This window comes from Budorcas taxicolor, chromosome 19 (assembly GCF_023091745.1).
Source record: "Budorcas taxicolor isolate Tak-1 chromosome 19, Takin1.1, whole genome shotgun sequence".
Taxonomy (NCBI): domain Eukaryota; kingdom Metazoa; phylum Chordata; class Mammalia; order Artiodactyla; family Bovidae; genus Budorcas; species Budorcas taxicolor.
In genome coordinates this window covers 48,623,874-48,647,498 of record NC_068928.1, presented here as the reverse complement: position 1 = coordinate 48,647,498, position 23,625 = coordinate 48,623,874, and the positions used below count along the sequence as shown (strand labels likewise).

The window sequence follows — 23,625 nt, the reverse complement described above, 5'->3', positions numbered from 1 at the left end:
ACTATTAATAATTTTTATGAGTCTTTTAAAAAAATAACTTTGGGATTCCTTTTAATTTCTTTTCGTTCTTGTGAGTTATTCCTCCCTGCCTTTTTTCCCCCTTAACCACTCTATTGAGTTGTAATTGACACACAGAAAGCTGTACATATTCAGTGTATACAACTTGATGAGTTTGGAGATAAAGATGTACCTGTGAAACCATCGCTGTAGTCTGTGGCATAAACATCTGTCACCTCCAAGTTTCTCATACACTGTTTGTTAAATTTTTTTCTTCTCACTTAATGGATGCTTTCATGCCTTTTAGTTTTTATTTTTTGCTATGGCTGTCATCAAGGCTATGCATTTACCCCTGTATACTGCTGTAGCTTCATCTCACTAACTTCAATATATTATTTTGTCTTTATCATTCAATTTAAAATACTTCCTGATTTCTGTTATATATTTTTTAATCCATTGCTTATTTAGAAATCTGTTGTTTAGCACCCAAACATTTAGAGATTTGCTAGTTATATTTTTGCTACTGATTTCTGGTTTGACAAACTGGAGTCACAGAACATTCTGTGCATGATTTATGTCCTTTAAGATTTGTTGAGGCTTGTTTTGTGGTCCCAACATTTGGTTAATATAGATAAGCTATCTCATTTACACTTGAAAGAAAGTGTTAATCACTCAGTCAAGTGTTAGTCACTCAGTCGTGTCCGACTCTTTGCAACACCCTGGACTGTAGCCCGCCAGGCTCCTCTGTCCACGGAATTCTCCAAGCAAGAATGCTGGAGTGGATTGCCATTTCCTCCTCCAATATACACTTGAGACATATATTTTTAGTTTTGGGGTACTGTACGGAACAGTTAGGGTTTTCAATTATGTTGTTCATATCTATATTTTTGCCATTTCCCCCCCTCTCTGCAAGATACTTTTAAGTTACTTTTTTTAATGTGTTGCCTTTTTATCTTTCAGATGTTTTTAGTTTTGCGTTATATAGTTTGAGCCTGTGTTATTAGGTGCCCATAATTTTTATTGTCGAATTAACTTTGTCTTTGTGAAATACCCTTTATTGTTAATAATGTTACTAAATACAGTAGCTTTCTTTTGATTAGCATTTGTATTGGATATCTTTTCTAGAATAGAAAGATACTTAAAAATAACCTGAGAATTTAAACTCTCTTTTTAAATATATCTACTTTAGAATTTCTTTAGAAATACATACATACACATAAATATATACATATGTGCATATGTATATTTATTTATTTCAAGCTGTATTTTGTCAAGTCTTGTCAGACAGCACTGTCATTGTCTTATGCTAGATGACATTATGCAAAGGAAGAATTACAAATCTGTGATCTAAAAATCTAAAGGAATGAAAACATAAGAAAAATGGACAGATTTCATGACTTCAAGTTGGGTATTTTCAGTGATTAGAAAGACTTTATGTAGCTGAGACTGAAGTTTAAACTGAGTTCGGGGCTGTATTTTGAGAGAGGTTTGTAGACATCACTTTAAAAAGTTAATCTCTGAATATCTATTCCTCAGATCCTCCCGCCACCGCCCCCACATCTCTACTCCAAACATTTCACTTCAGCTCATGAAAATGGTTATGTTGCCAAAAATGATGCCTTATAGCAAGTATACTGTTTATTATTCAGCATAATTCCTTTGTAGTTAACAAAAAGCTCAATTTCAGAGTTATACTTTTGTTTTCCATTTTAGATTAGAAACTTTTTGTACCAGAGTGTCAGTTTTTTCAGTTTATAAGAGAAGAGAGGGGCATGTCATTCTAGCATCTTAACCTCAAATGTACTACAGAGAATTGGTATTCAAACCTATAATGCAGACAGCATTTGTTTTTAAGTTACGCCTCTAGATTTCATGCCTGGGACTAAGAAGATAGTAACAATAGATAAAACTGGCTTTATATCCATAACTATTTATAACTGCTTTGAAAATGTTTCCATAGACATATTGAAACTCTAACATCTATAAAGTTGAACGATAAGAACATATTTATTTAATCTGTTTCTTAACTTTTGGGATAAAGATAGTACTTTGCTTTAGGTTTTGATACTATTATCAGGAAGCTAGTGGACAGAAGAGGCTGCTGATACTGGCTGCTGAACTTCTTTATTACCGGCTCACCTCATTGAGTTGACTAAGAATAGCTTTTGGAGGTTCTGCAGCAAAATGTTACTCTTTTGTTTCTTATTTTTTAAAATTTGGTTTTAGTTTCTAGTCTAGTTGAACTGTGGGGACAATTTGTGGGTAAGAGCTGACTCATTGGAAAAGACCCTGATGCTGGGAGGGATTGGGGGCAGGAGGAGAAGGGGACGACCAAGGATGAGATGGCTGGATGGCATCACGGACTCGATGACGTGAGTCTGAGTGAACTCCGGGAGATGGTGATGGACAGGGAGGCCTGGCGTGCTGCGATTCATGGGGTCGCAAAGAGTCTAACACGACTGAGCGACTGAACTGAACTGAACTGAAACCTTTGTGGTGTTTTAAAGCAAATGCTTGAGATTTCTTTAATCTTATAGCCTAATGAAGTAAAGAGGTCAAGAGTTCTAGAACAATTGAAAAACAAATTCAGAATTCTAAACTGAAATGGAGGAGAAAGTAAGGCAAATTAATTTGGGACAAGTTAACAAAAACGCTGTGTGTTAATGACTTACAGGAGTCCTCAGCTCATTAGCACCTTGAAAGTTTAAACAGATAAATTCTGAGCTCAGTCTTTGCAGGATCAAAATTCCTGGGGATAGGACTGATTGCCTATTCTTTTATGAAGTACACTGTCTGTAGGATTTTTTTGGTGGGTAGTGTTAGGAAATACATATTTCAGAAAAGAAAAAGACCAATTCACGTTGACATTTCAGATTCAGATTGAGGATTGCATAGGTTTTTTTTTTTTCTTTTTTAAACACTTGTATCTTTTTCTTTATACTGAATGGCTTAGTTCCTAACAACAGTAGCTTAATTATATATTTGCTTTATCCTGATACAGATGTTAATTAATAATTATCAATATACTGATATGCATTAATAACAGTAATACAAAGAAATGTTTTAAACAGCATAGAATTTCATAATACCAATGTTATTGCTCACAGTAAGATTTCCTAATGGCATTTAAGGTTTTTTTCAGCTTTTCATCTTTGTGTCATATTTCCAGTAAGACTATATAGTCAAAATTCTGTGTTCCAAAGTCACTTGAAATAATTTTTTCCTCTGTGCAGTCATGCCAACAACTTAATGCACAGTTAGACTTTTTTTTGTTTCCATTGGTTTTCACTTTTTAGGGGTTGCATTTCTAACTAAATACAAAACATTTACATGATTCCAAAGTCCAGCTGTGTGTAACAATATCTGTTCAGAGAATTTTCACTTTCATTCCTTCCCTCTCTAGGTAACTATATCCTTCCTTTCCCTTATAGGTAGCCATTTTTAGTCATTTTTCTTTAGTGGTTTTTTTTGTATAGAAAGGCAAAATATATCCATAAATTCATATTTCTCTCCTTTTCTTACATAATGTTGGCATACTCTTAAGTGCTCTTCTGCATGTTTCTTTTTACATTTAATCTTGAGATCAGTTTGTATGTGGATATAATGATCCTCTCAGTCCTTTTTATGGTGCATGATATTTTACTGTATGTTCCGTCTTTTATTCAGCCAGTGCCGTATTGATGGGCATTTTCTTTTTCTGGTCTTTTGCCATTATAGTGCTACAGTGAATACCTCTGCAAATAAGCAGTGTAGTATTATTTCTGCCAGTGAATTTGGGGATAGATTTATAGACATGGGATTGCTAGGTTAAGAGTAGTTGCAACTGTAATTTTTCTAGGTATCGTCAGTTCCCTTGTATCCGCTTGGCACCCTGTTGCCACTCCCACAGCAGTGTATGGCAGTATCTCTTAAGCTACTGCCTCTCGACCTGAGTATATCATGAGACTTGGATTTTTGGCCCTTCTGGTAGCTGGGAGGTAGTTTCTCCATATAGTTTCATTTTGCATTTCTTTTAGTTTTAATTAAATGAGCCTATTTCCATGTTTAAAGGCCATTTTCATTTCTTTTGTCACTGTTCATATATTTTTCCCATTTTTCTATCAGGTTGTTGTTTTTTTCCTTCAAAACAAAATTTAGGAACTCACAACATATTACAGTAATACTGTCAATCACTTTTACTTTAGATGATTGATATAAAAGCTACCTTAATAGTGGCAAAATGAAATACACAAGGAGGCTCTAGATCTTTGACCTACCGAGGAACGACATGGCCTTTCAGTACATGGTAGTGTTCATTTTGGTCTTTCAGCAACTATACTGTTATTGATACTGTTATATTCTTAAAATTAGCAATCACTTAAGCATTACCTTGTAGTTAAATTTGGGGGTATAGAATTCAGGCAGGAAAACCTTAGAGAGAAGTAATCCTGTTTAATTCCATTTAGAATACTGTTTGAAGACTTTTTGAAAAGTAAGAATATAAATTTCTGATTTTGAGGGATTTTCTCTACTAACTTACCTTTGCAGTATCTGGCATATCATATCATCATAAATTCTGTGAGATAGTTACATCACTTGACTCTGACAGATGGTCTGCTTTGTACTGTGTGTTGAGTTAATGCTGAGAGACTTAAAAGACAGTTCACAGGGTGTTCTTTACAAATTTCTTTTCATACATTGCATTATTCATACATGAGCAGCTTTTTCTTTTTAAAATCTGGCTTTGTAATGCAACCCTAAAACAATTAAATGTCTTTTCTGACAATTAGTTATTTTTGATGTGATTTCCAGTTTAAAACTCAGATATTCTATTTTTCTAGAAGAACCTAACAAGACATGTGACAGCAGTAACACTAGTGCTCCCACTACCTGCATCCAGCCTAATCTGGAGCTCAGTAACAGCAGCAGTGAACTAAGCTCTTCCCAGAGTGAGCCTGCTAAGGCAGCTGACGATCCTGAAAATGGAGAAAGAGAGCCCCATACACCTGTCTCTATTCAAGAAGAGATAGGTAAGGATACACTTCATACAACAAGAGGAACTTTTTTTTTTTTTTTAATTTTTTAAATTTTTTAAAATACAAGTTTGATGGGGGTGGGAAGATTTGGATTTTCTTTCTTTCCTTTTTTTTTTTTTTTTAAAGCATAAGTAACACTCAGACTCTGTTTTTGCTTTTGAAAAACAAGCATATAGGAAAAAATACATCTGTTTCACACCCCCTCCCCAAAGGTAACCACCATTAATTGGTATTGTATCTTTCTCCATGTAGTTACATTTATGTATGTATGCTTACAAAAAACATTTTTTTAAAAAAATATTTAAACGGGATCATTCTGCATATGTTGTCTGCATCTTGCTTTTTTCACTCAGTAATACATGTAGGGGTTCTTTTCATGTAATAAATTGAATATATTCTTTTTACCCGCTGCATGATATGCCACAGTACGGATGAACCATAATTCATTTACTGTTTCTCTATTAATGGACATTTAGGCTGTTAACAGTTTTTTCCTTATTACAACTAGTGGTGCTTTTTAACATCCTCAGCATATATCTTTGTCTCCTTATATAAGTATTTCTGGCAGTGTAGATACAGTAAGTGGAATTGCTGGATCATATGGTAGGTACATTTTAAAAATAATGATGGCTATTGCTTAATTGTACATTAAAAGAAATTTATACTAATAATTTACATATATGTGTATTTCTTCACATTTTCACCTCTTACATTTTGGCCAGTGGTATTTCATGAAAAAAATTGCATATCCCTGCTTACTAATGTGGTTGAATTTCTTTTCATGTGTTTGTTGAACTTTCTGTGAATTGCTTATTCATGTCTTTTGCTCAATTTTTTCTCTTGACTTTTGATATTCCCCAATGAGTTTTAGGAATGCTTTATGTATTTTGGGTATTAATTTTTGATTTTACCTCTATACTTAAATAGGCATTGCTTGCTTTGTACAGAAAGTTTTTACATTTTTTTATGCATTTAAATCTATCTTTTTCTTTAGGATTTCTCTGGATTTTGTGTCTTACTAAGTAAGGAAGACCATCTCTATCCCAAGAACATACATATATTTTATAGTAATTTCACCTAAAATACTTTATAACTTTGTCTTTAATCCTGGTGGTGTATAATTTTGTGTGTGAGATGGAAATCTATTTTAATTAGAACCTTTTCAATTGCAAGTGACCAAACCAGCTTAAACTAGCTTAAGTGAAAAGGGAATTTAATTAGCTCATGTAATTGGGAAGTCCAAGCCATCATCAGGCATAACTGGACCCCCCAGGTATCAAAACTCTTTCCATTTTCCTCTTTCTGTCTCAGCTTTGTGGATCTGCATATGTTTGTGTGTTAACCTCGTTCTCTCCTAATACAGACAGGCTTTTCCCAAGTAGCAGGGAAGATGGCCTCAGCGGTTTCATGTATTCATAAGTTTCCATGGTCTGTGACCCAAAGGCAAGGCCCCTACTTCTGCTCCAAATCAAAAGTGCTTGAGGAAGGAATTTGAGTGGCCTGTTGGAATTGTTTCCACCCCTGTGGCCAGGGCAGGCAAGGTATTATGATTGATGGCTCCAGCAAAAGTATATGATTCAAGTGGGGTAGGAATGGTTTTCCAAATAAAGAGAGATGTGGAAACAGCAAACAGTGAATAGCCACAGTTCCACCCTAGCTCGTACAGGCGTAGATTCAGAAGCGCTTCTGCCTGACACAGTGCAAAGGTCTCACCCACAACTGAAAATTTTTTCAAAAACTTCTCTCCCCCAAATTACATCTGATAACATTGTATCTAGGATTTCTGTGTATTGTGTGTACTATTTTGATTACATCTGGATGTGGCTTACCTTGATCTCACAATCCATGAGCCAGGTTATGAGTTTTAACTACCTGTAACACTCATTATCCTGATGGTGAACGGTGTTCTCTGATAAACCTGGCTGGCATTTTTGGGGAGATTATCTGGGAGGATGGATATGGACAAGATGTGAGAAGAACATGGCAAGATCCCCCTGCTGGAGGCCATCTTGCTTTACCAGCCTCGGTCCACCTGTGAGGGATAGCCTGCTGGAAATTGCTGTAGGTAGGTTTGAATAGTTATACATCCTGTTTGACAGGTTTGGAGTTTTTTCTGGCAGTCATACCCCTTGTAGATTGCTTGGACCCCCAGCTCATACCTAACGCCCAGAAACTTGGCTCAGGGTACCTGAAGGTAAACCCCCTCTACTTACCGAGTTTGTCTGCCCTAGCCCTCAGGTGAGCAAAGTCTGTATAGGCTCCTGCCTCTTGACATCATTAAACAAGGAGTTAGGGAGACCAGGGTCCAGCAGTTCTGGACTCTGCCTGCAGGCTGCATCACTGTGATTCCCTCTTTTGTAACAGGGAGAATACACCCTTTTTGCAGGGTGTAGTAGATAATGACCTCCACTCAGCCATGTCCCCTTTCTCTGTTCCTTCAAGTATTTCCCCCAGGGATGAATTTTCTGCCTCCTTGCCCTTATTTGCACTAAATTTAGTAAGTGGCAACAAATGGACTCTTGCCTATTGGATCCTTGGCTGTAAATTGAGTGCCTTCAGTTTAAAAAGTGCCGCGCTGTTCCCTTTCTGCTTTTAGGAAGTCTGGCCTTGACTAAGTGAAGTTTAAAATGTCTTTATTGGAGAACTTCAGTGATGGTCCTGAGAAGTAGCCACTGTAGCTCAACATGTTGGCACAAACCTCCAGCATGGGTAGAGTCATGGTCTGAGACCCAAGAGAAAATTGTGGGAAGTCTAACCAACTGCTTTGCTACCTCACCTTGAAGGTTACCTGCTCTCCAGCCTGAGATGGCAAGATGCCGCATCTTGATTTAGTCAGTGGCATTATTGTCTGCTTGGTGTTTCATTTGCCGTTGCCACACTTAGTTTTTAAAAACTGCAAAAGGAAAATGAGGTCTTGTTTAACCATCTGGCCAATGGAAATTGGATAGTGATGCAATAGTTTTAGAATATATAGGAATTTTCAGCTGAAGTGAGATTCATGGGAAAGCAGAAGTTGCTCCTTGGCAGTTAAATCCATCACTTTAAAAAATTGATGTTAGGAAAATATGAGAGGTCTTTACTATATTAAAAAAAAAAACTAATGCAGTTGATTTTCATATGTACATTGTCTGCAAACACAGATAATTACCTAGATTCCTTAGGAGAACATGCAGTTTATGTTTATAAGCTTTAAACAGTTAGGTATTTGAACAGACTTTCAGTGGAAATATTTCTAAAAGTAATTATATGCTTTTAATACAGAAACCCACAGTGAATATATAAGGCAATATTTTATTAGTTTGCATTTCGAGTTATGTTTGTTCCTTGTTAACCTGTAGCAGCCCTTCCGCTTTTCTGGTAGATGAGCTTTACAACAGATAACCTGGCATGTTTGAATTTTCTGTAAAATAATGACTCACAGTGAAGTTCTGACATAATTTCTTTGGAGTAAAACTTTGAAGAATTAATCCATTTGCTTTGGCTATTCAAGGACTTTTTCTGTTTGTTTTCTGGATCTTAGTTGTCTATCAGACAGAATATTTGGGTTAGTAAGGTATTATTACTTATTATATATAGTCTACTTACTATTAGCAATTACTTTTGGCTTTTCGTTTGATAACAGGTGATTTCAAATCAGAGAAGTCTAATGGGGAAATAAGTGAGTCTCCTGGAGGAGGAAGAGGAGCATCTGGTTCAACTCGGATTATCACCAGGTTACGGAACCCAGACAGCAAACTGAGTCAGCTGAAGAGCCAACAGGTGGCTGCTGCAGCCCATGAAGCAAATAAATTATTTAAGGAGGGGAAAGAGGTGTGTTCTTTCTGTTTAAAACAAATATCTCTGGAATGTAAAATAATTTTTAAAATAGAGGCAAGATGTTTGTAGACATACACTTTTAAACTGTATTTTCCTCACTTTGAGAGTGTAGTGTGTAAGAAGATGAAAAGTGTTAGGTTTATGTTATGATAAATGTACACCCCAGTTTCAGTCCATGCCTAGAAATGCTGAACATGGATAGTATACTTTTTTATATATGGTTAGTTTTATTGTATGCAGTTCTAAAGAGATAGAGGCTTCTTTTTCACATGTGGGAACAGGTAGGCTCTTTGTGGGCTTTATTAAAGGTTTAATGCTCAGATCTGACTGTAGTCATTTTGGGTGAACCTACAACTAAAGGATGGGACTTAACCTCTTGACAGCAGACAGTAGTATGTAGAACATCATCTTAACCCTGATTTTGAAGAAGAAAATGGAAGCTAAGACTCAGTATTTCTGTCCCCCAGCCAGCCATGGTGATTGAATAAAGGTCACAGTTGTGTCTTTCAGATTTGAGAATTATTTGCAGGGTAGATATTTGCAAGAATATGCAGTGTTTTTAACATCATAGAAAAGGCTTTAAAGCAGAGGTTTTCAGGCTACTTTTTCACTCTGACCCTCAGTAAGACATTTTTCATAGCCCAGTGTGCGCACGCATGCTCAGTTGTGTCCACCTCTTTACGACACCACGGACTGTAGCCCACCAGGCCCCTCTGTCAATGGGTTTGTTCTGGAAAGAATACTAGAGTGGGTTGCCATTTCCTCCTCCTTTAGGGATTGAACCTGTGTCTCCTGCATTGCAGGTAGGTTCTTTACTGCTGAGCCACTGGGGAAGCCCTTAGCAGCCCAGTACATATATTTAAAAGTTCCCTGAAATAGGATTTTACCTTACTGTGTGGGGAGCGCTCTAGTATTTTCTTTCCTAGTCTGTTGTATTATAGTTCATTTTTTTTTTAAAGCTGGATAAGGCCCACTATTGATTTCACAGGCCACTAAAGGATTGGAATCAACTATTTAAAACACTGTTGTCATATATCTATGGGCTCTTATCTAAAGCTGGAATGATAAAAGGAACAGAATAAAATATATTTTTAGGAGTGTATTTTGGAGGGGAATAGTACATGTAATGCCCTCATGCTTAACCCTAACCCCTGAGTATTGTAAGCTTGAGATAATGATTGTTGAATGATTTATATATCACACATTTGGTTTCAGGTGTATATTTGAGATATATAGAAGTACTTAACTAATGTCCAACATATAACAGGCACTTTAATAAAGCTTAATTTTTTTTCTTTTTGCAGGCACATCTTGGTTGTTTAATGATAAATAATTAGCTTTAGCTTATAACTGAGCTTTTAACTTCAAAAGTGCAGTCATAAGATATATTTTAACTTACTTTGAATGATAAATTAAAAACTGTGGAAAGACAGTTGATCAGCTTTATTATGCGTTTGACACAAATAATGGAGTCTCTTTTTATTTTCTTGGCCAGGTACTAGTAGTTAACTCTCAAGGAGAAATTTCACGGTTGAGCACCAAAAAGGAAGTGGTCATGAAGGGAAACATCAACAATTATTTTAAGTTGGGTCAAGAGGGGAAGTATCGCGTCTACCACAATCAGTACTCCACGAATTCATTTGCGTTGAATAAGCATCAGCACAGAGAAGACCATGATAAGAGAAGACATCTTGCACATAAATTCTGCCTGACTCCAGCTGGAGAGTTCAAATGGAATGGTTCTGTCCATGGGTCCAAAGTTCTTACTATATCTACTCTGAGACTGACTATCACCCAGTTGGAAAACAATATCCCTTCCTCCTTTCTTCATCCCAATTGGGCTTCACACAGGTAAAGGAAACTAAGGTTTGTTTATTGCTGTGAATATAGTAAATATTTATAAAATTATTGCAGTTGCACACTTTAAACTGTCATTTAAAAATGTGTATATTAAAATTTAAAATAAATATTAAAAAATTTGGCTGCACCAGGTCTTTACTGCGGCATGCAGGATCTTTAGTCTTGGCATGTAGGATCTGATTCCCTGGCCAGGGATGGAACTCAGGCCCTGTGGATTGCGAGTGTAGAGTCTTGGCTACTGGACCACTAGGGAAATCCCTAAACTATCATTATTAGTAAATTGAATGACATCAGTTTAGTCAGCAAAACACTGAGGATGTTAGGACTATGAGTGTACTTCTATAGTTACTGAACCAAGACTTCCCTGGCAGTCTACTGGTTAAGACTCCATGCTTCTAAGGGCATGGGTTCAATCCCTGGTCAGGGATCTATCCTGCATGCTGTGCAGTATGACCAATAAATTGATTAATTGATTGATTAATTTAACATATAAAGTTAATGAACCAACACTGACATTTGGAAGATTTCTGGAAAGCAGTCTTTATTCCTGGATCCAAATGGAGTCCCAACAAAGTTGGAACATCATAGAAGGTGTAAGGATTTGGAGGACTAACTGACCTCTGAGATTCCTCCAGTGTTCAAAATCTGTGATTCTGTGAGGTAGAAACTTCCAGTAGCAGTGTATTTTGTACTTGATTAGCCTAGAAACATATGCCTTATATACGTGCTTAGTCACTCAGTCGTGTCTGACTCTCTGCGGCCCCATGGACTGTAGTCTGCCAGTCTCCTCTGTCCGTGGGATTTTCCAGGCGAAAATACGGGAGTGGTTAGTCACTCCTTTCTCCAGAGGATCTTCCCAACCAGGGATTGAACCCAAGTCTCCTGCATTGCAGGCAGATTGTTTACTGGCTGAGCCACCAGGGGCTCCCCTGGACAAGCCCATGGACAAAGGAGCCTGGACGGCCACAGTCCATGGGGTCACAAGGAGTTGGACATGACTGAGTGACTAACACTTTGACATGCCTTATAAGGTAAAGTTGTCATAAATTACAACTCTGGTGCTTTTAATTTAAGATCAACAAGATGAAATTTTGTTTTTCCCCCTTTTTCCCCCACTTCTGAAATATAGGGCAAATTGGATCAAGGCTGTTCAGATGTGTAGCAAACCCAGAGAATTTGCATTGGCTTTAGCTATTTTGGAGTGTGCAGTCAAGCCAGTTGTGATGCTGCCGATATGGCGGGAATCTTTAGGACATACCAGGTAAGTGAGTCCTGAGCTTTATGAATAATGTGTTAGACTCCCTTTTGGAGTATTAGTAGTCTACTAATAATGAAAGTTAATGGCGTTAAGAAGCCATATTAAAGACTTAACTAATCTTGACCGCAAAGAGTCGAACACAACTGAGCGACTGAACAACCTTGACCTCATTTTCCTCCTCTCTAAGGTATAACCCTGAATGAATATTAGTTCTTATTTATGACATAGGATTGTAATGAAGAGCAGAAGAGATCAGGTATATACAAATGAAAAATATTTTCTTTTTTTTTTTTTTTTGAAAAATATTTTCTAAAGTAAAAGAAACATCTTTAGGGATTTTCCTGGTGGGCCAGTGGTTTAAGATTGTGCTTCCCCTGCAGGGAATTAAGATCCTGCACGCTGTAAGGCTCAGCCAGAAAAAAAAAAAAAGAAACTAAAAAAGCAACATCAAGTGAAAACATTTTTATTGAATAGGAAGAATGCTCATGTTTTTTGAATATTTATTCTGGAATGTACTGGAGATCTGATATATTTAGAAATGAGTATTTGGCCCAACATGATATAGCTCCTAAGTAGTCCAAGAGTTACGTGACTTTAGCACCTGGTTAACAAAAAGGATAACTGTTATGACGCAACTCTACTTTTTAGCTCGAATGGATTTATTTTGTAACTTTAAAAGTTCTTATTATAAAAACAATATAAGCTTACAGTGAAAAGCATAAATTATTACCTAATGTGATAAGTAAGACTCCTTCTGAAGAACTATGGATAGAGGTTCGTGACATTGTACAGGAGGCACTAATCAAGACCATCCCAAAGAAAAAGAAATGCAAAAGGGCAAAATGGTTGTCTGAGGAGGCCTTACAAATAGCTGTGAGAAGAAGAGAATTGAAAGGCAAAGGAGAAAAGGAAAGATATACCCATTTGAATGCAGAGTTCCAAAGAATAGCAAGGAGAAATAAGAAAGCCTTCCTCAGGGATCAGTGCAAAGAAATAGAGTAAAACAATAGAATGGGAAAGACTAGAGATCTCTTCAAGAAAATTAGGGATACCAAGGAAACATTTCATGCACAGATGGGCACAATACAGGACAGAAACGGTATGGATTTAACAGAAGCAGAAGATATTAAGAAGAGGTGGCAAGAATACACAGAAGAACTATACAAAAGAGATCTTAATGACCCAGATAACCATGATGGTGTGATCACTCACCTAGAGCCAGACATCCTGGAATGTGAAGTCATGTGGGCCTTAGGAAGCATCACAACAAACAAAGCTAGTGGAAGTGATGAAATTCTAGTTGAGCTATTTCAAATCCTAAAAGATGATGCTGTGAAAGTGCTGCACTCAGTATGCCAGCAAATCTGGAAAACCCAGCAGTGGCCACAGGACTGGAAAAGGTCAGTTTTCATTCTAGTCCCAAAGAAAGGCAATGCGAAAGAATACTCAAACTACTGCACAGTTGCACTCATCTCACACACTAGCAAAGTAATGCTCAAAATTCTCCAAGCCAGGCTTCAGCAATACGTGAACCGTGAACTTCCTGATGTTCAAGCTGGTTTTAGAAAAGGCAGAGGAACCAGAGATCAAATTGCCAGCATCCGCTGGATCATGGAAAAAGCAAGAGAGTTCCAGAAAAACATCTATTTCTGCTTTATTGACTATGCCAAAGCCTTTGACTGTGTGGATCACAGCAGACTGTGGAAAATTCTGAGAGAGATGGGAATACCAGACCACCTGACCTGCCTCCTGAGAAATCTGTGTGCAGGTCAAGAAGCAACAGTTAGAACTGGACATGGAACGACAGATTGGTTCCAGATCGAGAAAGGAGTACATCAAGGCTGTATTGTCACCATGCTTATTTAACTTATATGCAGAGTACATCATGAGAAATGCCAGACTGGGTGAAGCACAAGCTGGAATCAAGAGTGTTGGGAGAAATATCAATAACCTCAGATAGGCAGATGACACCACCCTTATAGCAGAAAGCAAGGAGGAACAAAGAGCCTCTTAATGAAAGTGAGAGAGGAGAGTGAAAAAGTTGGCTTAAAACTCAACATTCAGAAAACTAAGATCATGGCCTTTGGTCCCATCACTTCATGGCAAATAGATGGAGAAACAGTGGAAATAGTGATAGACTTTATTTTCTTGGGCTCCAAAATCACTGCAGATGGTGACTGCAGACATGAAATTAAAAGACCCTTGATCCTTGGAGGAAAAGTTATGACCAACCTAGATAGCATATTCAAAAGCAGAGACATTACTTTGCCAACAAAGGTCCATCTAGTCAAAGGTATGATTTTTCCAGTAGTCATGTATGGATGTGAGTGTTGAACTATAAAGAAAGCTGAGTACGAAGAATTGATGCTTTTAAACTGTGGTGTTGGAGAAGACTCTTGAAGAGTCCGCTGGATTGCAAGGCTACCCAACCTGTCCATCCTAAAGGAAATCAGTCCTGAATATTCATTGATTGACTGATGCTGAAGCTGGAGCTCCAATACTTTGGCCACCTAATGTGAAGAACTGACTCACTGGAAAAGACCCTGATGCTGGGAAAGATTGAAGGCGGGAGGAGAAGGGGATGACAGAGGATGAGGTGGTTAGATGGCATCACCGACTTGATGAACATGAGTTTGAGCAAGCTCCGGGAGTTGGTGATGGACAGGGAAGCCTGGCGTGCTCCAGTCCCTGGGGTCACAAAGAGATAGACACCACTGACTGAACTAAAGACTCCTCCTACCTTCCCTGCCCCTTTGGGCCCACTCCAAAGGTATAATGCTATACTTTTAAAAAAACATAAATATATTTTGTGTTGATTTTTACAGCTGTATTTTACCTTATAATGAGAAATTTTAAAGAAAAGTAAGTATGCCTGCTAAATATTTTTTATCTGTCAAAGGTTGCTGTAAGTTTTCTGTAGTCTTCCCCACTCCTCCCTGCCAACCTATAAATCTTACGGATACCTTTTTTCCCTCTCTCCTTTCTCCCTCCCATTTTGAATGTAATTGCTGCTCCTGATAGAAACTTACACAAATGGAATGGACTTAAATTCTTCCTAGGATTAAAAATAACTTAGATACTATTACAGTTTACTAATCTCTATGAGATTATCAGGAAAGGTAGAAAAAAAAAAGGGAGAGGTCAAAGGACAAATAACCAATATCAAGAACATTTCTGATTCTCTGTCACTGATGCTGTGATTTCAAACCTTCAGAGTCCACTGACATAGCATTCAGGCTTCCTACATCTGTAGAGAAAGCATCCTGTTGAACGCCTTGTTTTGAGTGGAAGAGGGGTTGGGGAGGAGGAGTACCACAGGTCTCAGCCATTGGACGTAGGGCAGAGGCCATGCTCTTAGGCACGAAAAGAAAGTCTGGTTCAGTTTGAAGGATATCACTGTGCCTATCAGAGTAAGGATTTGGGCAGGACCAGATGATTTCATAAGAAAGTTTTTCAAATTTTAGGAAAACAGGTAATTCTATTTAAATTGTTCCATATGGAAAAGAAATCTTGTGCCTTAGTTCTGTCTGTGTTATAACTTGATAAATAGGCAAATAGTTAAATGGAAAAGTAAGATCCTGTCTCATTTATTAATATTTACCATTGATTAATAATTAATAGCAAATAGAAGTATATGCAGGAAATCTTAAAGCATTAGGAAATATACTCAGGAGTAAATTAAAAGAATAATAAATTATGACAAAATTGATTTCCTCTTGGCATTGAACGTTTGTCTGTTTTTAGGAGATTATTAATACCGTGCTATCTTAAGAAGTCAGAGAAAACTTTGATTTTCTCTTTAGATGTCAGGAGGGTATTTGTTTATTAAAAAGATATGAGTTCATTATTAATTCTTGTATTAAGTATTAAAAAATACTTAAGTAAATAGAAATAGATGAGTGACTACCCCCACCCACCCTGCTTTGTTGTAAAGATACATTTCAGACCAAACCATCATGTTTTTTTATGGAACTCTTGAAGTTTTCCCGTTAACATTTAGGTGGAACGAAACAAGAGAATCCCTACTGTTACTGTTAACTTTTCCTAAAAGTATTAGTTAATGCAGTTTGCCAAGAGAAGTAAAACATACATAGGTAAATGTAGGGATAGTTATTTAAGTTGGTTTAATTATATACTTAATTGACTGAAAAACTGTAAAACAATATGAAAATTAAATAAGGTGGCCCCTGTACTCCACAGTAGGATTTATATATACAAATAGTAACCATGAAAAAAATACAGAGGGAGTTCTGAGTTAAAATGACAAATTAAAAAGTATGTTTAGTTTTGTTGCCTGTTGAACTCCACCATAGCTATGCAAAGGGATTTTTTTCAAAGCATAAACTAACAGTGACAAGGGAAACCACAGAGAACGCAGTGCCGTGTAGCTGTGGAAGCAGTATTGCAGGTGAACAAGCAGTACCCTAACCAAGAAAGGCAGATCCCAAGTCAGTGGGGGAGAACTGAGAATTTTCACCAGTCACACCGTAGAACCCTTGAAAGGCACGGAAGCAGCAAGTGCAGAGCAATCTGCTTGGGATTCTTTCTGGGCAGTGCAGCTGTTTATACCCGGTCCTGCCGGGTTCCCTGAGGGTGGGGAGTCTGCTAGCCCTTGCTGATGGCCCCACCCTGTGATTGCACCACAAGAAGCTCTTAACTTGTGAAGTGTGACCTGGAGACAAGTTTATTTTTTCCTGGGGTGCTTTTTTTTAATAGTGACAATATTGCTCTTGCTCATGCAGCTGGTTTTATTCTCACTACTGGGTTTTCAGGACACACATGTAGGTGCTTGTAAAACTATGAAGAAAAGCAAGGAAATGATAGCATAGCACAGAAGTCAGCCTAATGCCTGCCTGGGGTGGGACATTCTAGCTTTGGATGTAGTCGTTATTGATAAGGGTCTGTTTCTTAACCTGGTTGCAGTTTACATATTTTTAAAGATTATAATGAAGAAAATATCCAGCAATAACACAATACTTCAGACCAGGAATAAATTTAATTCAGGGCATGTAAAGAAATCATTTATACTTTACTAAAGATATAAAGGCTACCTTGGGACTTCCTCAGCAGTCCAGCAGTTAGGACTTCACACTTCCACGGTGGGTTCAGTCCCTGATTGGGGAACTGGGATCCACATGACACACAGCGGCAGCACCCCCTCCCCTCAGTGCCTCCCCCGCCAGAAGGAAAAGATATAAAGGATATACTTGGAGTAAATGGGAAGAGACATCATATGCTTCCATACAGTATACTAATTATGCTAATTTAGTCTATCAAATTTAATTTTCATTTGCAATGTAGATAGTTTTCCTTTTGGAGAGTGAGGGAGACTTGACCAAAATGATACTAGTATTTCCTCTAGAAGACTTATTGTGTAAGAAAAGGAAAACAGGTATTACAGGAAAGGGATTAGATATTTAGAATGTGTTTTGAAGCTACAATAGTCAAAATACTTTGTCCTAGAGAAAAAGTAGAGCAATGGAATCAAACAGAGAATCCAAAAATAAACCTAAATACACATGGAAATCTACTGTGATAGCTTTTCCTGTCAGACAAGAAAGGAGGGTGTGTTTGGGGAAAATGTCATCCAAATTCCTGCTTCAGCAAAAACATTCATCAGACAAATGAGGATTAAAAAGAAAAACAACATACTGTTAAAAACAGTAACAAAAAGCTTAAATAAGAGAGCATGGATTAATTTATATTTTTGTTGTGATACTTTCTTTTCAAACAGATATAAAACCCAGATGCCATAGATGAAAAAAGTGGATATATGTATTTAAAATTCTCAGTGGAAAAATAATATAATCAAACTCAAAAGACAGCTGAGACACTGAGGAAAAATATTTGCACCGCAAATGGAAACTTTCCTTTAAAATGAAAAGATCTTTTTTATAAATGAAATATCCATTGCCGACAAGACATAGGATTTGAACAGGCATCTGGCAGCAAAATAAATATGAAAGGCCAGTAGACATTTAAAAAAAAAAGTGGTTACTTCTCTCATAATTAAATGTAAATAAAAACAGTGGGATAATATTTCTTCTTTCTCAGTTGGGCTAATAATTTAGAAATCTGGTGCTGACTTGAGTGAAGGTATGGGAAAGCAGGGTGACTAGAGTCGATGGCAATGCGAAGTGTATAATTCTGCAGAGCAATTGGGCACTGTCAGCATTTTAAATACGATGCTCTTTGGACTCAGCCATCCTACCAGTGGGAAACATAAGGGGCTACTCCTCGTGTTCACTAAGAAATAGGGAGACAGACACAGCGAAGCCCCATGGACATGGGGAACAGAGTGGAGGCTCATTCTGCACTTGGTGGCCTGGGTCTCTGTGAGCCGAGGATGCATGGAGGAAACCCCTGTCCCCAGTGTGCCCTCCAGAGTGGAGCAGTGTCTGGAGGCTCAGACTACCAACCTCCTGGGGTTTGATTCCTGGGGCCACCAGGCTGCCAGCAGTAGCCAGGATTTCTGCCTAACCACGTGGAAGTGAACCCCTTTCTAGCTCACCTTTCTTGCTGCTTTTTCCCATAAGGGTTGTCTCAGCGGTGTTGAAAACAATAGACTCTGCTCTGGTAGAGGGAAATCATAGGTTAGCTACAATACTGTCTCACTGGCCTGGCATCCCCAGCAAAGAAAAGCGTTTGTCTTTGGTGATGAAGATGGACGTATTCCTCACATGAACACCAAGAGCACAGGCCGAGTGCCAGGCTCAGCTGTGTGTTCCCAGAGTGTCAGTGCACTGGTTCTCTCCCCAGACAGGGCTTCCTTTCTGGCCAGCATCTGTGAAGGTGGCTCAGTTGCTGTGCCAGACCTGGCCTTCCGTAGGAGTTTAAAGCTGAGCCCACAGAATCCCTGTGGAGAAATAACTGCTTGCTTGTGGCTCAGTCACTCCTGTAGTCTGGGGAGCTGAGGCTGTTGGGTTTTCCACCAAGCTGTGCCTACAGAGCTTGCCCCACTCCCTGACTCCAGGAGTGGCTGCAGATCTGTGATATCTGAGACTAAGTTAGTCCCCGGTGAGAACTTCCTCCCTTTCTTCTTCTGTCGTTTGTGACAGAATGAAGAATCGTTGCTATACTAGTTGTGTGCAGTTAACAGATTCTAGGGTCCTGTAGTCATAGGGACATGAAACTTGTTTCAGCGTGGAGATAGGTTTTTGGTGGAAGGATGAAAGAAAAAAGAATTAAATCCCCTCTCACATCTTTGTAGCACCTACTGCTCCCCCAGTTAACAAAAGAGCTCTTTCTTCTTTCCATATAGCTGTGCATTTGAAATTAGCTACTTCTGGGTAAGGTATGATAAAAGCAGTTATTCTACCACTAGGGCTTTTAGAGACAGGAGCTCCTTTGTAGACTTTGGTTAATGTTTTTTTTTTATGGGAAATACTCCCATTCAAGAAATCTAGTGTAATCAACTTAAAACCTCACCACAGACTCACCTGTCTCCTTACAGATAGGTGCAGTGGTATCTGATTTCCTGCCTTAAAAAAAGAGCATGGTCTATGCCATATGCCTAGTGATTATTGCCTGATTAATGTGGTCCTCCCTGCCCAACCCTTCCAGTCACCCAAAAGCGGATCCCTGTCTCTCTGCTTGTAGGAAGCCTAAATTCTATGTTAGTGGACCCTGTGAAGACTCTACTAAAGAGAGTCTAAATAGAAAGTGCTAAATAGAAATATTGGTTGATAAAAGTTTTGGGACTTGTTGATCTTTTTGTGGGGAGGTAAGAAGATAATGTATCTTAGGGTTTGGAAAGATCTAGTGCAGTTTTCCGTTGATTAAAAACTGTGTAATTGTATTTGTAATATAACATCCTTTGTGTGATTATAATGTTGGTATATCCATGAAATAAGTCATGAGTGAGTTATTTCTTATGGAGAGGCATATGGGAAGGACAGCAAGTTTTATTTTTGCCTTTTTGTACTGTTTGATTTTCTACTATTACATAATTGTATATCTGCTTATTTTTTGTGACTTTTCAGTTTCCTGGGTTGTGGAATTATAGTTAATCATCCTTTGCTTTTACCTTCCTAATCTTCAGTACTGTATTTTTATCTCTTTATTTTTTTAATGTAATTCTGTCTTTCTATTCATATATTCTTAGGTTACATAGAATGACATCAATTGAGAGAGAAGAAAAGGAGAAAGTCAAAAAAAAGGAGAAAAAACAAGAAGAGGAAGAAACAATGCAGCAAGCTACATGGGTAAAATACACATTTCCAGTTAAACATCAGGTAATTTTTAGGATGACCTTATTTAAAAGTGTTAGCCATTTCTGAGGCTTTGATTCTGCAACTTCAGATACTTAGTAATTTTATTTTACTTTCGATACACTCTTAATTAACATAGTTTGAACGAAGTAAATCTCTCTAGCAATTTTATAAGCATAGGTTTTTCTTAGTAAAATAGATGTGAGTCATCAGACCAATTTGTAGAAATTGTTATAAAATGTAAAATTGGTTTTTACATTTTTTTGTATCAGGAATATTTAAGTTTCTTCAGAAATCTTTGATTCTGGGTGAAAATAAAATGGGCAAATTAATTTGCCTGACTGTTGATTTTATTTGGTAAAAACATGTAAAATCAAAGGTGCTTTATGAAACATTCTCATTCTTGTTTAATCAGCATGTTTTTATTTACACCAGGTTTGGAAACAAAAAGGAGAGGAATACCGAGTAACAGGATATGGTGGTTGGAGCTGGATTAGTAAAACTCACGTTTATAGGTTTGTTCCCAAATTGCCAGGCAATACCAATGTGCATTACAGAAAGTCAGTAGAAGGAGGTAAGTAACTGAAGCTATTTTCCTGCATCATTGTTTCTGGTCCGTATTCTTACAAATTTGTAGTATATTGACAATAGTTTGGATAAAAGTTTTTCTGAAATTCTTTCTAGAATGTGTAAAATTACTAATGTAGTTTAACAAGCTCTCATTTTTAAAATTACCTTTATTAACAGGATTTTGATACTTAGGATTCTAGCTTAAAAAGGTGAGAGAATAGAACTTGTTGAAAGAAAGAAGACCTCAGCCACTTAATTGTCTTTCTAAAATCTTAAATTCAATACTGCTTAACTTCTTGAGGAATCAAATCTCTGGTGACTTCAGATTTGTAACGTATAACAAAACCAGAAAGAAAGCAATAGAGGCTTCCATAACACTATCACGTAAAGGAGATATTAATTCAGTTTATGCCACTGGCTGATGACTTCAGTATTTAGAATCACAGAACTCTAGAGGTAAACTGTCCTTTTAGAAGACCATGTATTTCGAAACGCATGCTACATGAACAAATTATTTCATGAAGATGTTAAGGGATATGCTGAAGCTCACATAGATGAAGAGTAATAGAATCCTGGCTAAACCTCTGTCTCCTGGCTTCCGTTCCCCTTTCTGCACTCTACCTTGTCAAGTCTCTTTTGTTATCTAAGTGATTTTCAAGAGCAGTTCTGTTTGCTCTGCAGTATAATTTGCTGGTTTATGGTGTGGTATGGTCTTTGTTGTGAAACCTGTGTTGTAGGTCAAATAAGTACACACTTAGCTAACTGATTGGGCTTACTTGTGAATGGTTCTTGTGAAACCTAGACTGGTAGATTTTTTAAACTATTAAAGTTGTCCTTGAATTGCCTTTAGTAGATGCTCAATAACTATTTGCTAAATAGAAATATTAAGTATTTAGTTACTTATCTGATTATATTCAAGCTAAATGTCCATTATAATAAATTCCAAAAGGTTAACTTTTTATTATCATTTCATTGCGCTAGTTACTGTGTAGCGCTTAGAATTATGGAGAGCTTCTAATTGTGTCTGACTGACCTGCTTTGTCCTATGTAATAAAATCCAGATTATCGATATACAAAACATTTAGGCTTTTGTAAATTTCTTTTGTATCCACTTTCCTTAGCATGGGGTTTTCTATTGTCTTAATGCTGGGCCTTTATCCAGCAGGTACCATGTTGGTCTTGGAGCATCTTTTGAGTCTTTTCCTCCCTAATTAGTTGCTAGCAGGGGAAAAAACTAGTGGTAAATCAGATCCAAACAGGGCCACACTTTGCATTTGGTTTTTTTTCTCTTTTCAGTGACACAGACTTAAATATTCTTAACCTGGGAGTCCATAGATAAACTTCAATTCCATCTAAAAATCAATCCGTTGAAATTTATTAACAAAAGCTTCTGTATGTACTTTTTTCCTAGATAGGGAATCATAGCTTTATCCAGTTCTAATATGGTTCTCTGTGATACAAACTATGTTAGAAACCGCTCATGGAGACTTTCTGGGGTCAGTGAAGAGGGTGAAACAGTCTCCTAGGTGAAGATTCCTAAAGCGTGTCTAAAGTGTAGTCTTTACTTCTATGGTTTAAGTCAGCTGAGCATATAAGGAAGTATGTAGTATATTCAATTTTTGTTTTGTGAATTAAAAATAAGGTATAAATTGCTGGAATATACTTCATAATTTCCACTAAACTAGGTGTATTAAAGTAATTGCTAATATTTGACATACTTGTAATTACTAGGTACTTGGTTCTTTTTAGTTAAAAATAACATGGATGAAAATATGGATGAATCGGATAGAAGGAAAAGTCCGCGAAGCCCTAAAAAGATAAAAACAGAGCCTGATTCTGAGAAAGGCGAGGTAAAAGACTCTGATGCTGCAAAAGGAGCAGACCAAAGTGAAATGGACATTTCAAAGGTTACTGAGAAGAAGGATCAAGGTAAGGAGAGTCAAGTGTGGAGGGCACCTGGGGGTGATAAGAAAGCACTGGATCTAGTTGGCACAGCAGGAAAGGTACTGCTTTGTCTCTTTTCGATAACAGCATTATTGAAACATGATTCATATGCCATATAATTCATCCACTTAGAGTGTACAGTTCACAGAGTTGTTCAGCCGTCACCACGCTCAATTTTAGAGCATTCTCATCACCCCAAACAAAAACCTCATATCCACCAGCAGTTGGTCCTCTATCTTCCCCTAGATCCAAGTCTACTTTCTGTCTTTATGGATTTGCCTGTTTCGGACATTCCATATAAATGGAATCAGGTAGTATGTGGTCCTTTGTGTCTGGCTTCTTTCACTTAGCTTATTTTCAAAGTTCTTCCATGTTGTGGCATATATTAATATCAGTAGTTCATTCCTTTTTATTTACAAGTAATATTCTATTGTATGAATGTGTCATCTTTTGTTTATCCATTCATCAGTTGATGAACATCTGGGTTGTTTCTTTTTCACTGTTAAGAATAATGGTAATAAGAACATTTGTATAGAAGTTCTTCTGTAGACATACATTTTCATTTATCTTGGGTAAATATGTAGGGGTGGAATTGCTGAATCAAAGATAACTCTGTGTTCAGCCTTTTGAGGAACTTACCTTGTCTTTTGTGAACAGTTGTTTTTTAAAAACTAGATGAGTTAGATAATGCATAAACCTTAAGATGTTTTATAAGCCTAAACTAAATGAAATCTTACGTGAAGGTACTGGTATATGCAATAGATATCACATACTAATTTTTCACTGTGACATTCCATCATTTTTAGATACTGAGAATCAGAATATTTAAATATTTGGTATGTATGTGGTTTTTAAACTTTATAAAGTTTAGCCCTGCCCATTGACCTATTTTAATCATATCAGGAACTTTTAAATATATAGCTATTTATAGTTAAGATTTAAGTAAAAGTAAGAA

The 23,625-nt window shown here is 37.2% G+C and overlaps 1 protein-coding gene across 1 annotated transcript in view; it reads left to right on the top strand.

Moving 5' to 3' along the window:
* BPTF (bromodomain PHD finger transcription factor) overlaps window positions 1-23,625 on the top strand; it is a 131,700-nt gene that overhangs the window by 63,944 nt on the left and 44,131 nt on the right. The window contains exons 6-12 of the mRNA XM_052657404.1: window positions 4,818-5,006; window positions 8,635-8,822; window positions 10,324-10,679; window positions 11,818-11,949; window positions 20,051-20,180; window positions 20,592-20,730; window positions 22,476-22,655. Coding sequence (XP_052513364.1) covers window positions 4,818-5,006; window positions 8,635-8,822; window positions 10,324-10,679; window positions 11,818-11,949; window positions 20,051-20,180; window positions 20,592-20,730; window positions 22,476-22,655 — 1,314 coding nt within the window. The remainder of the gene's footprint in view (window positions 1-4,817; window positions 5,007-8,634; window positions 8,823-10,323; window positions 10,680-11,817; window positions 11,950-20,050; window positions 20,181-20,591; window positions 20,731-22,475; window positions 22,656-23,625) is intronic.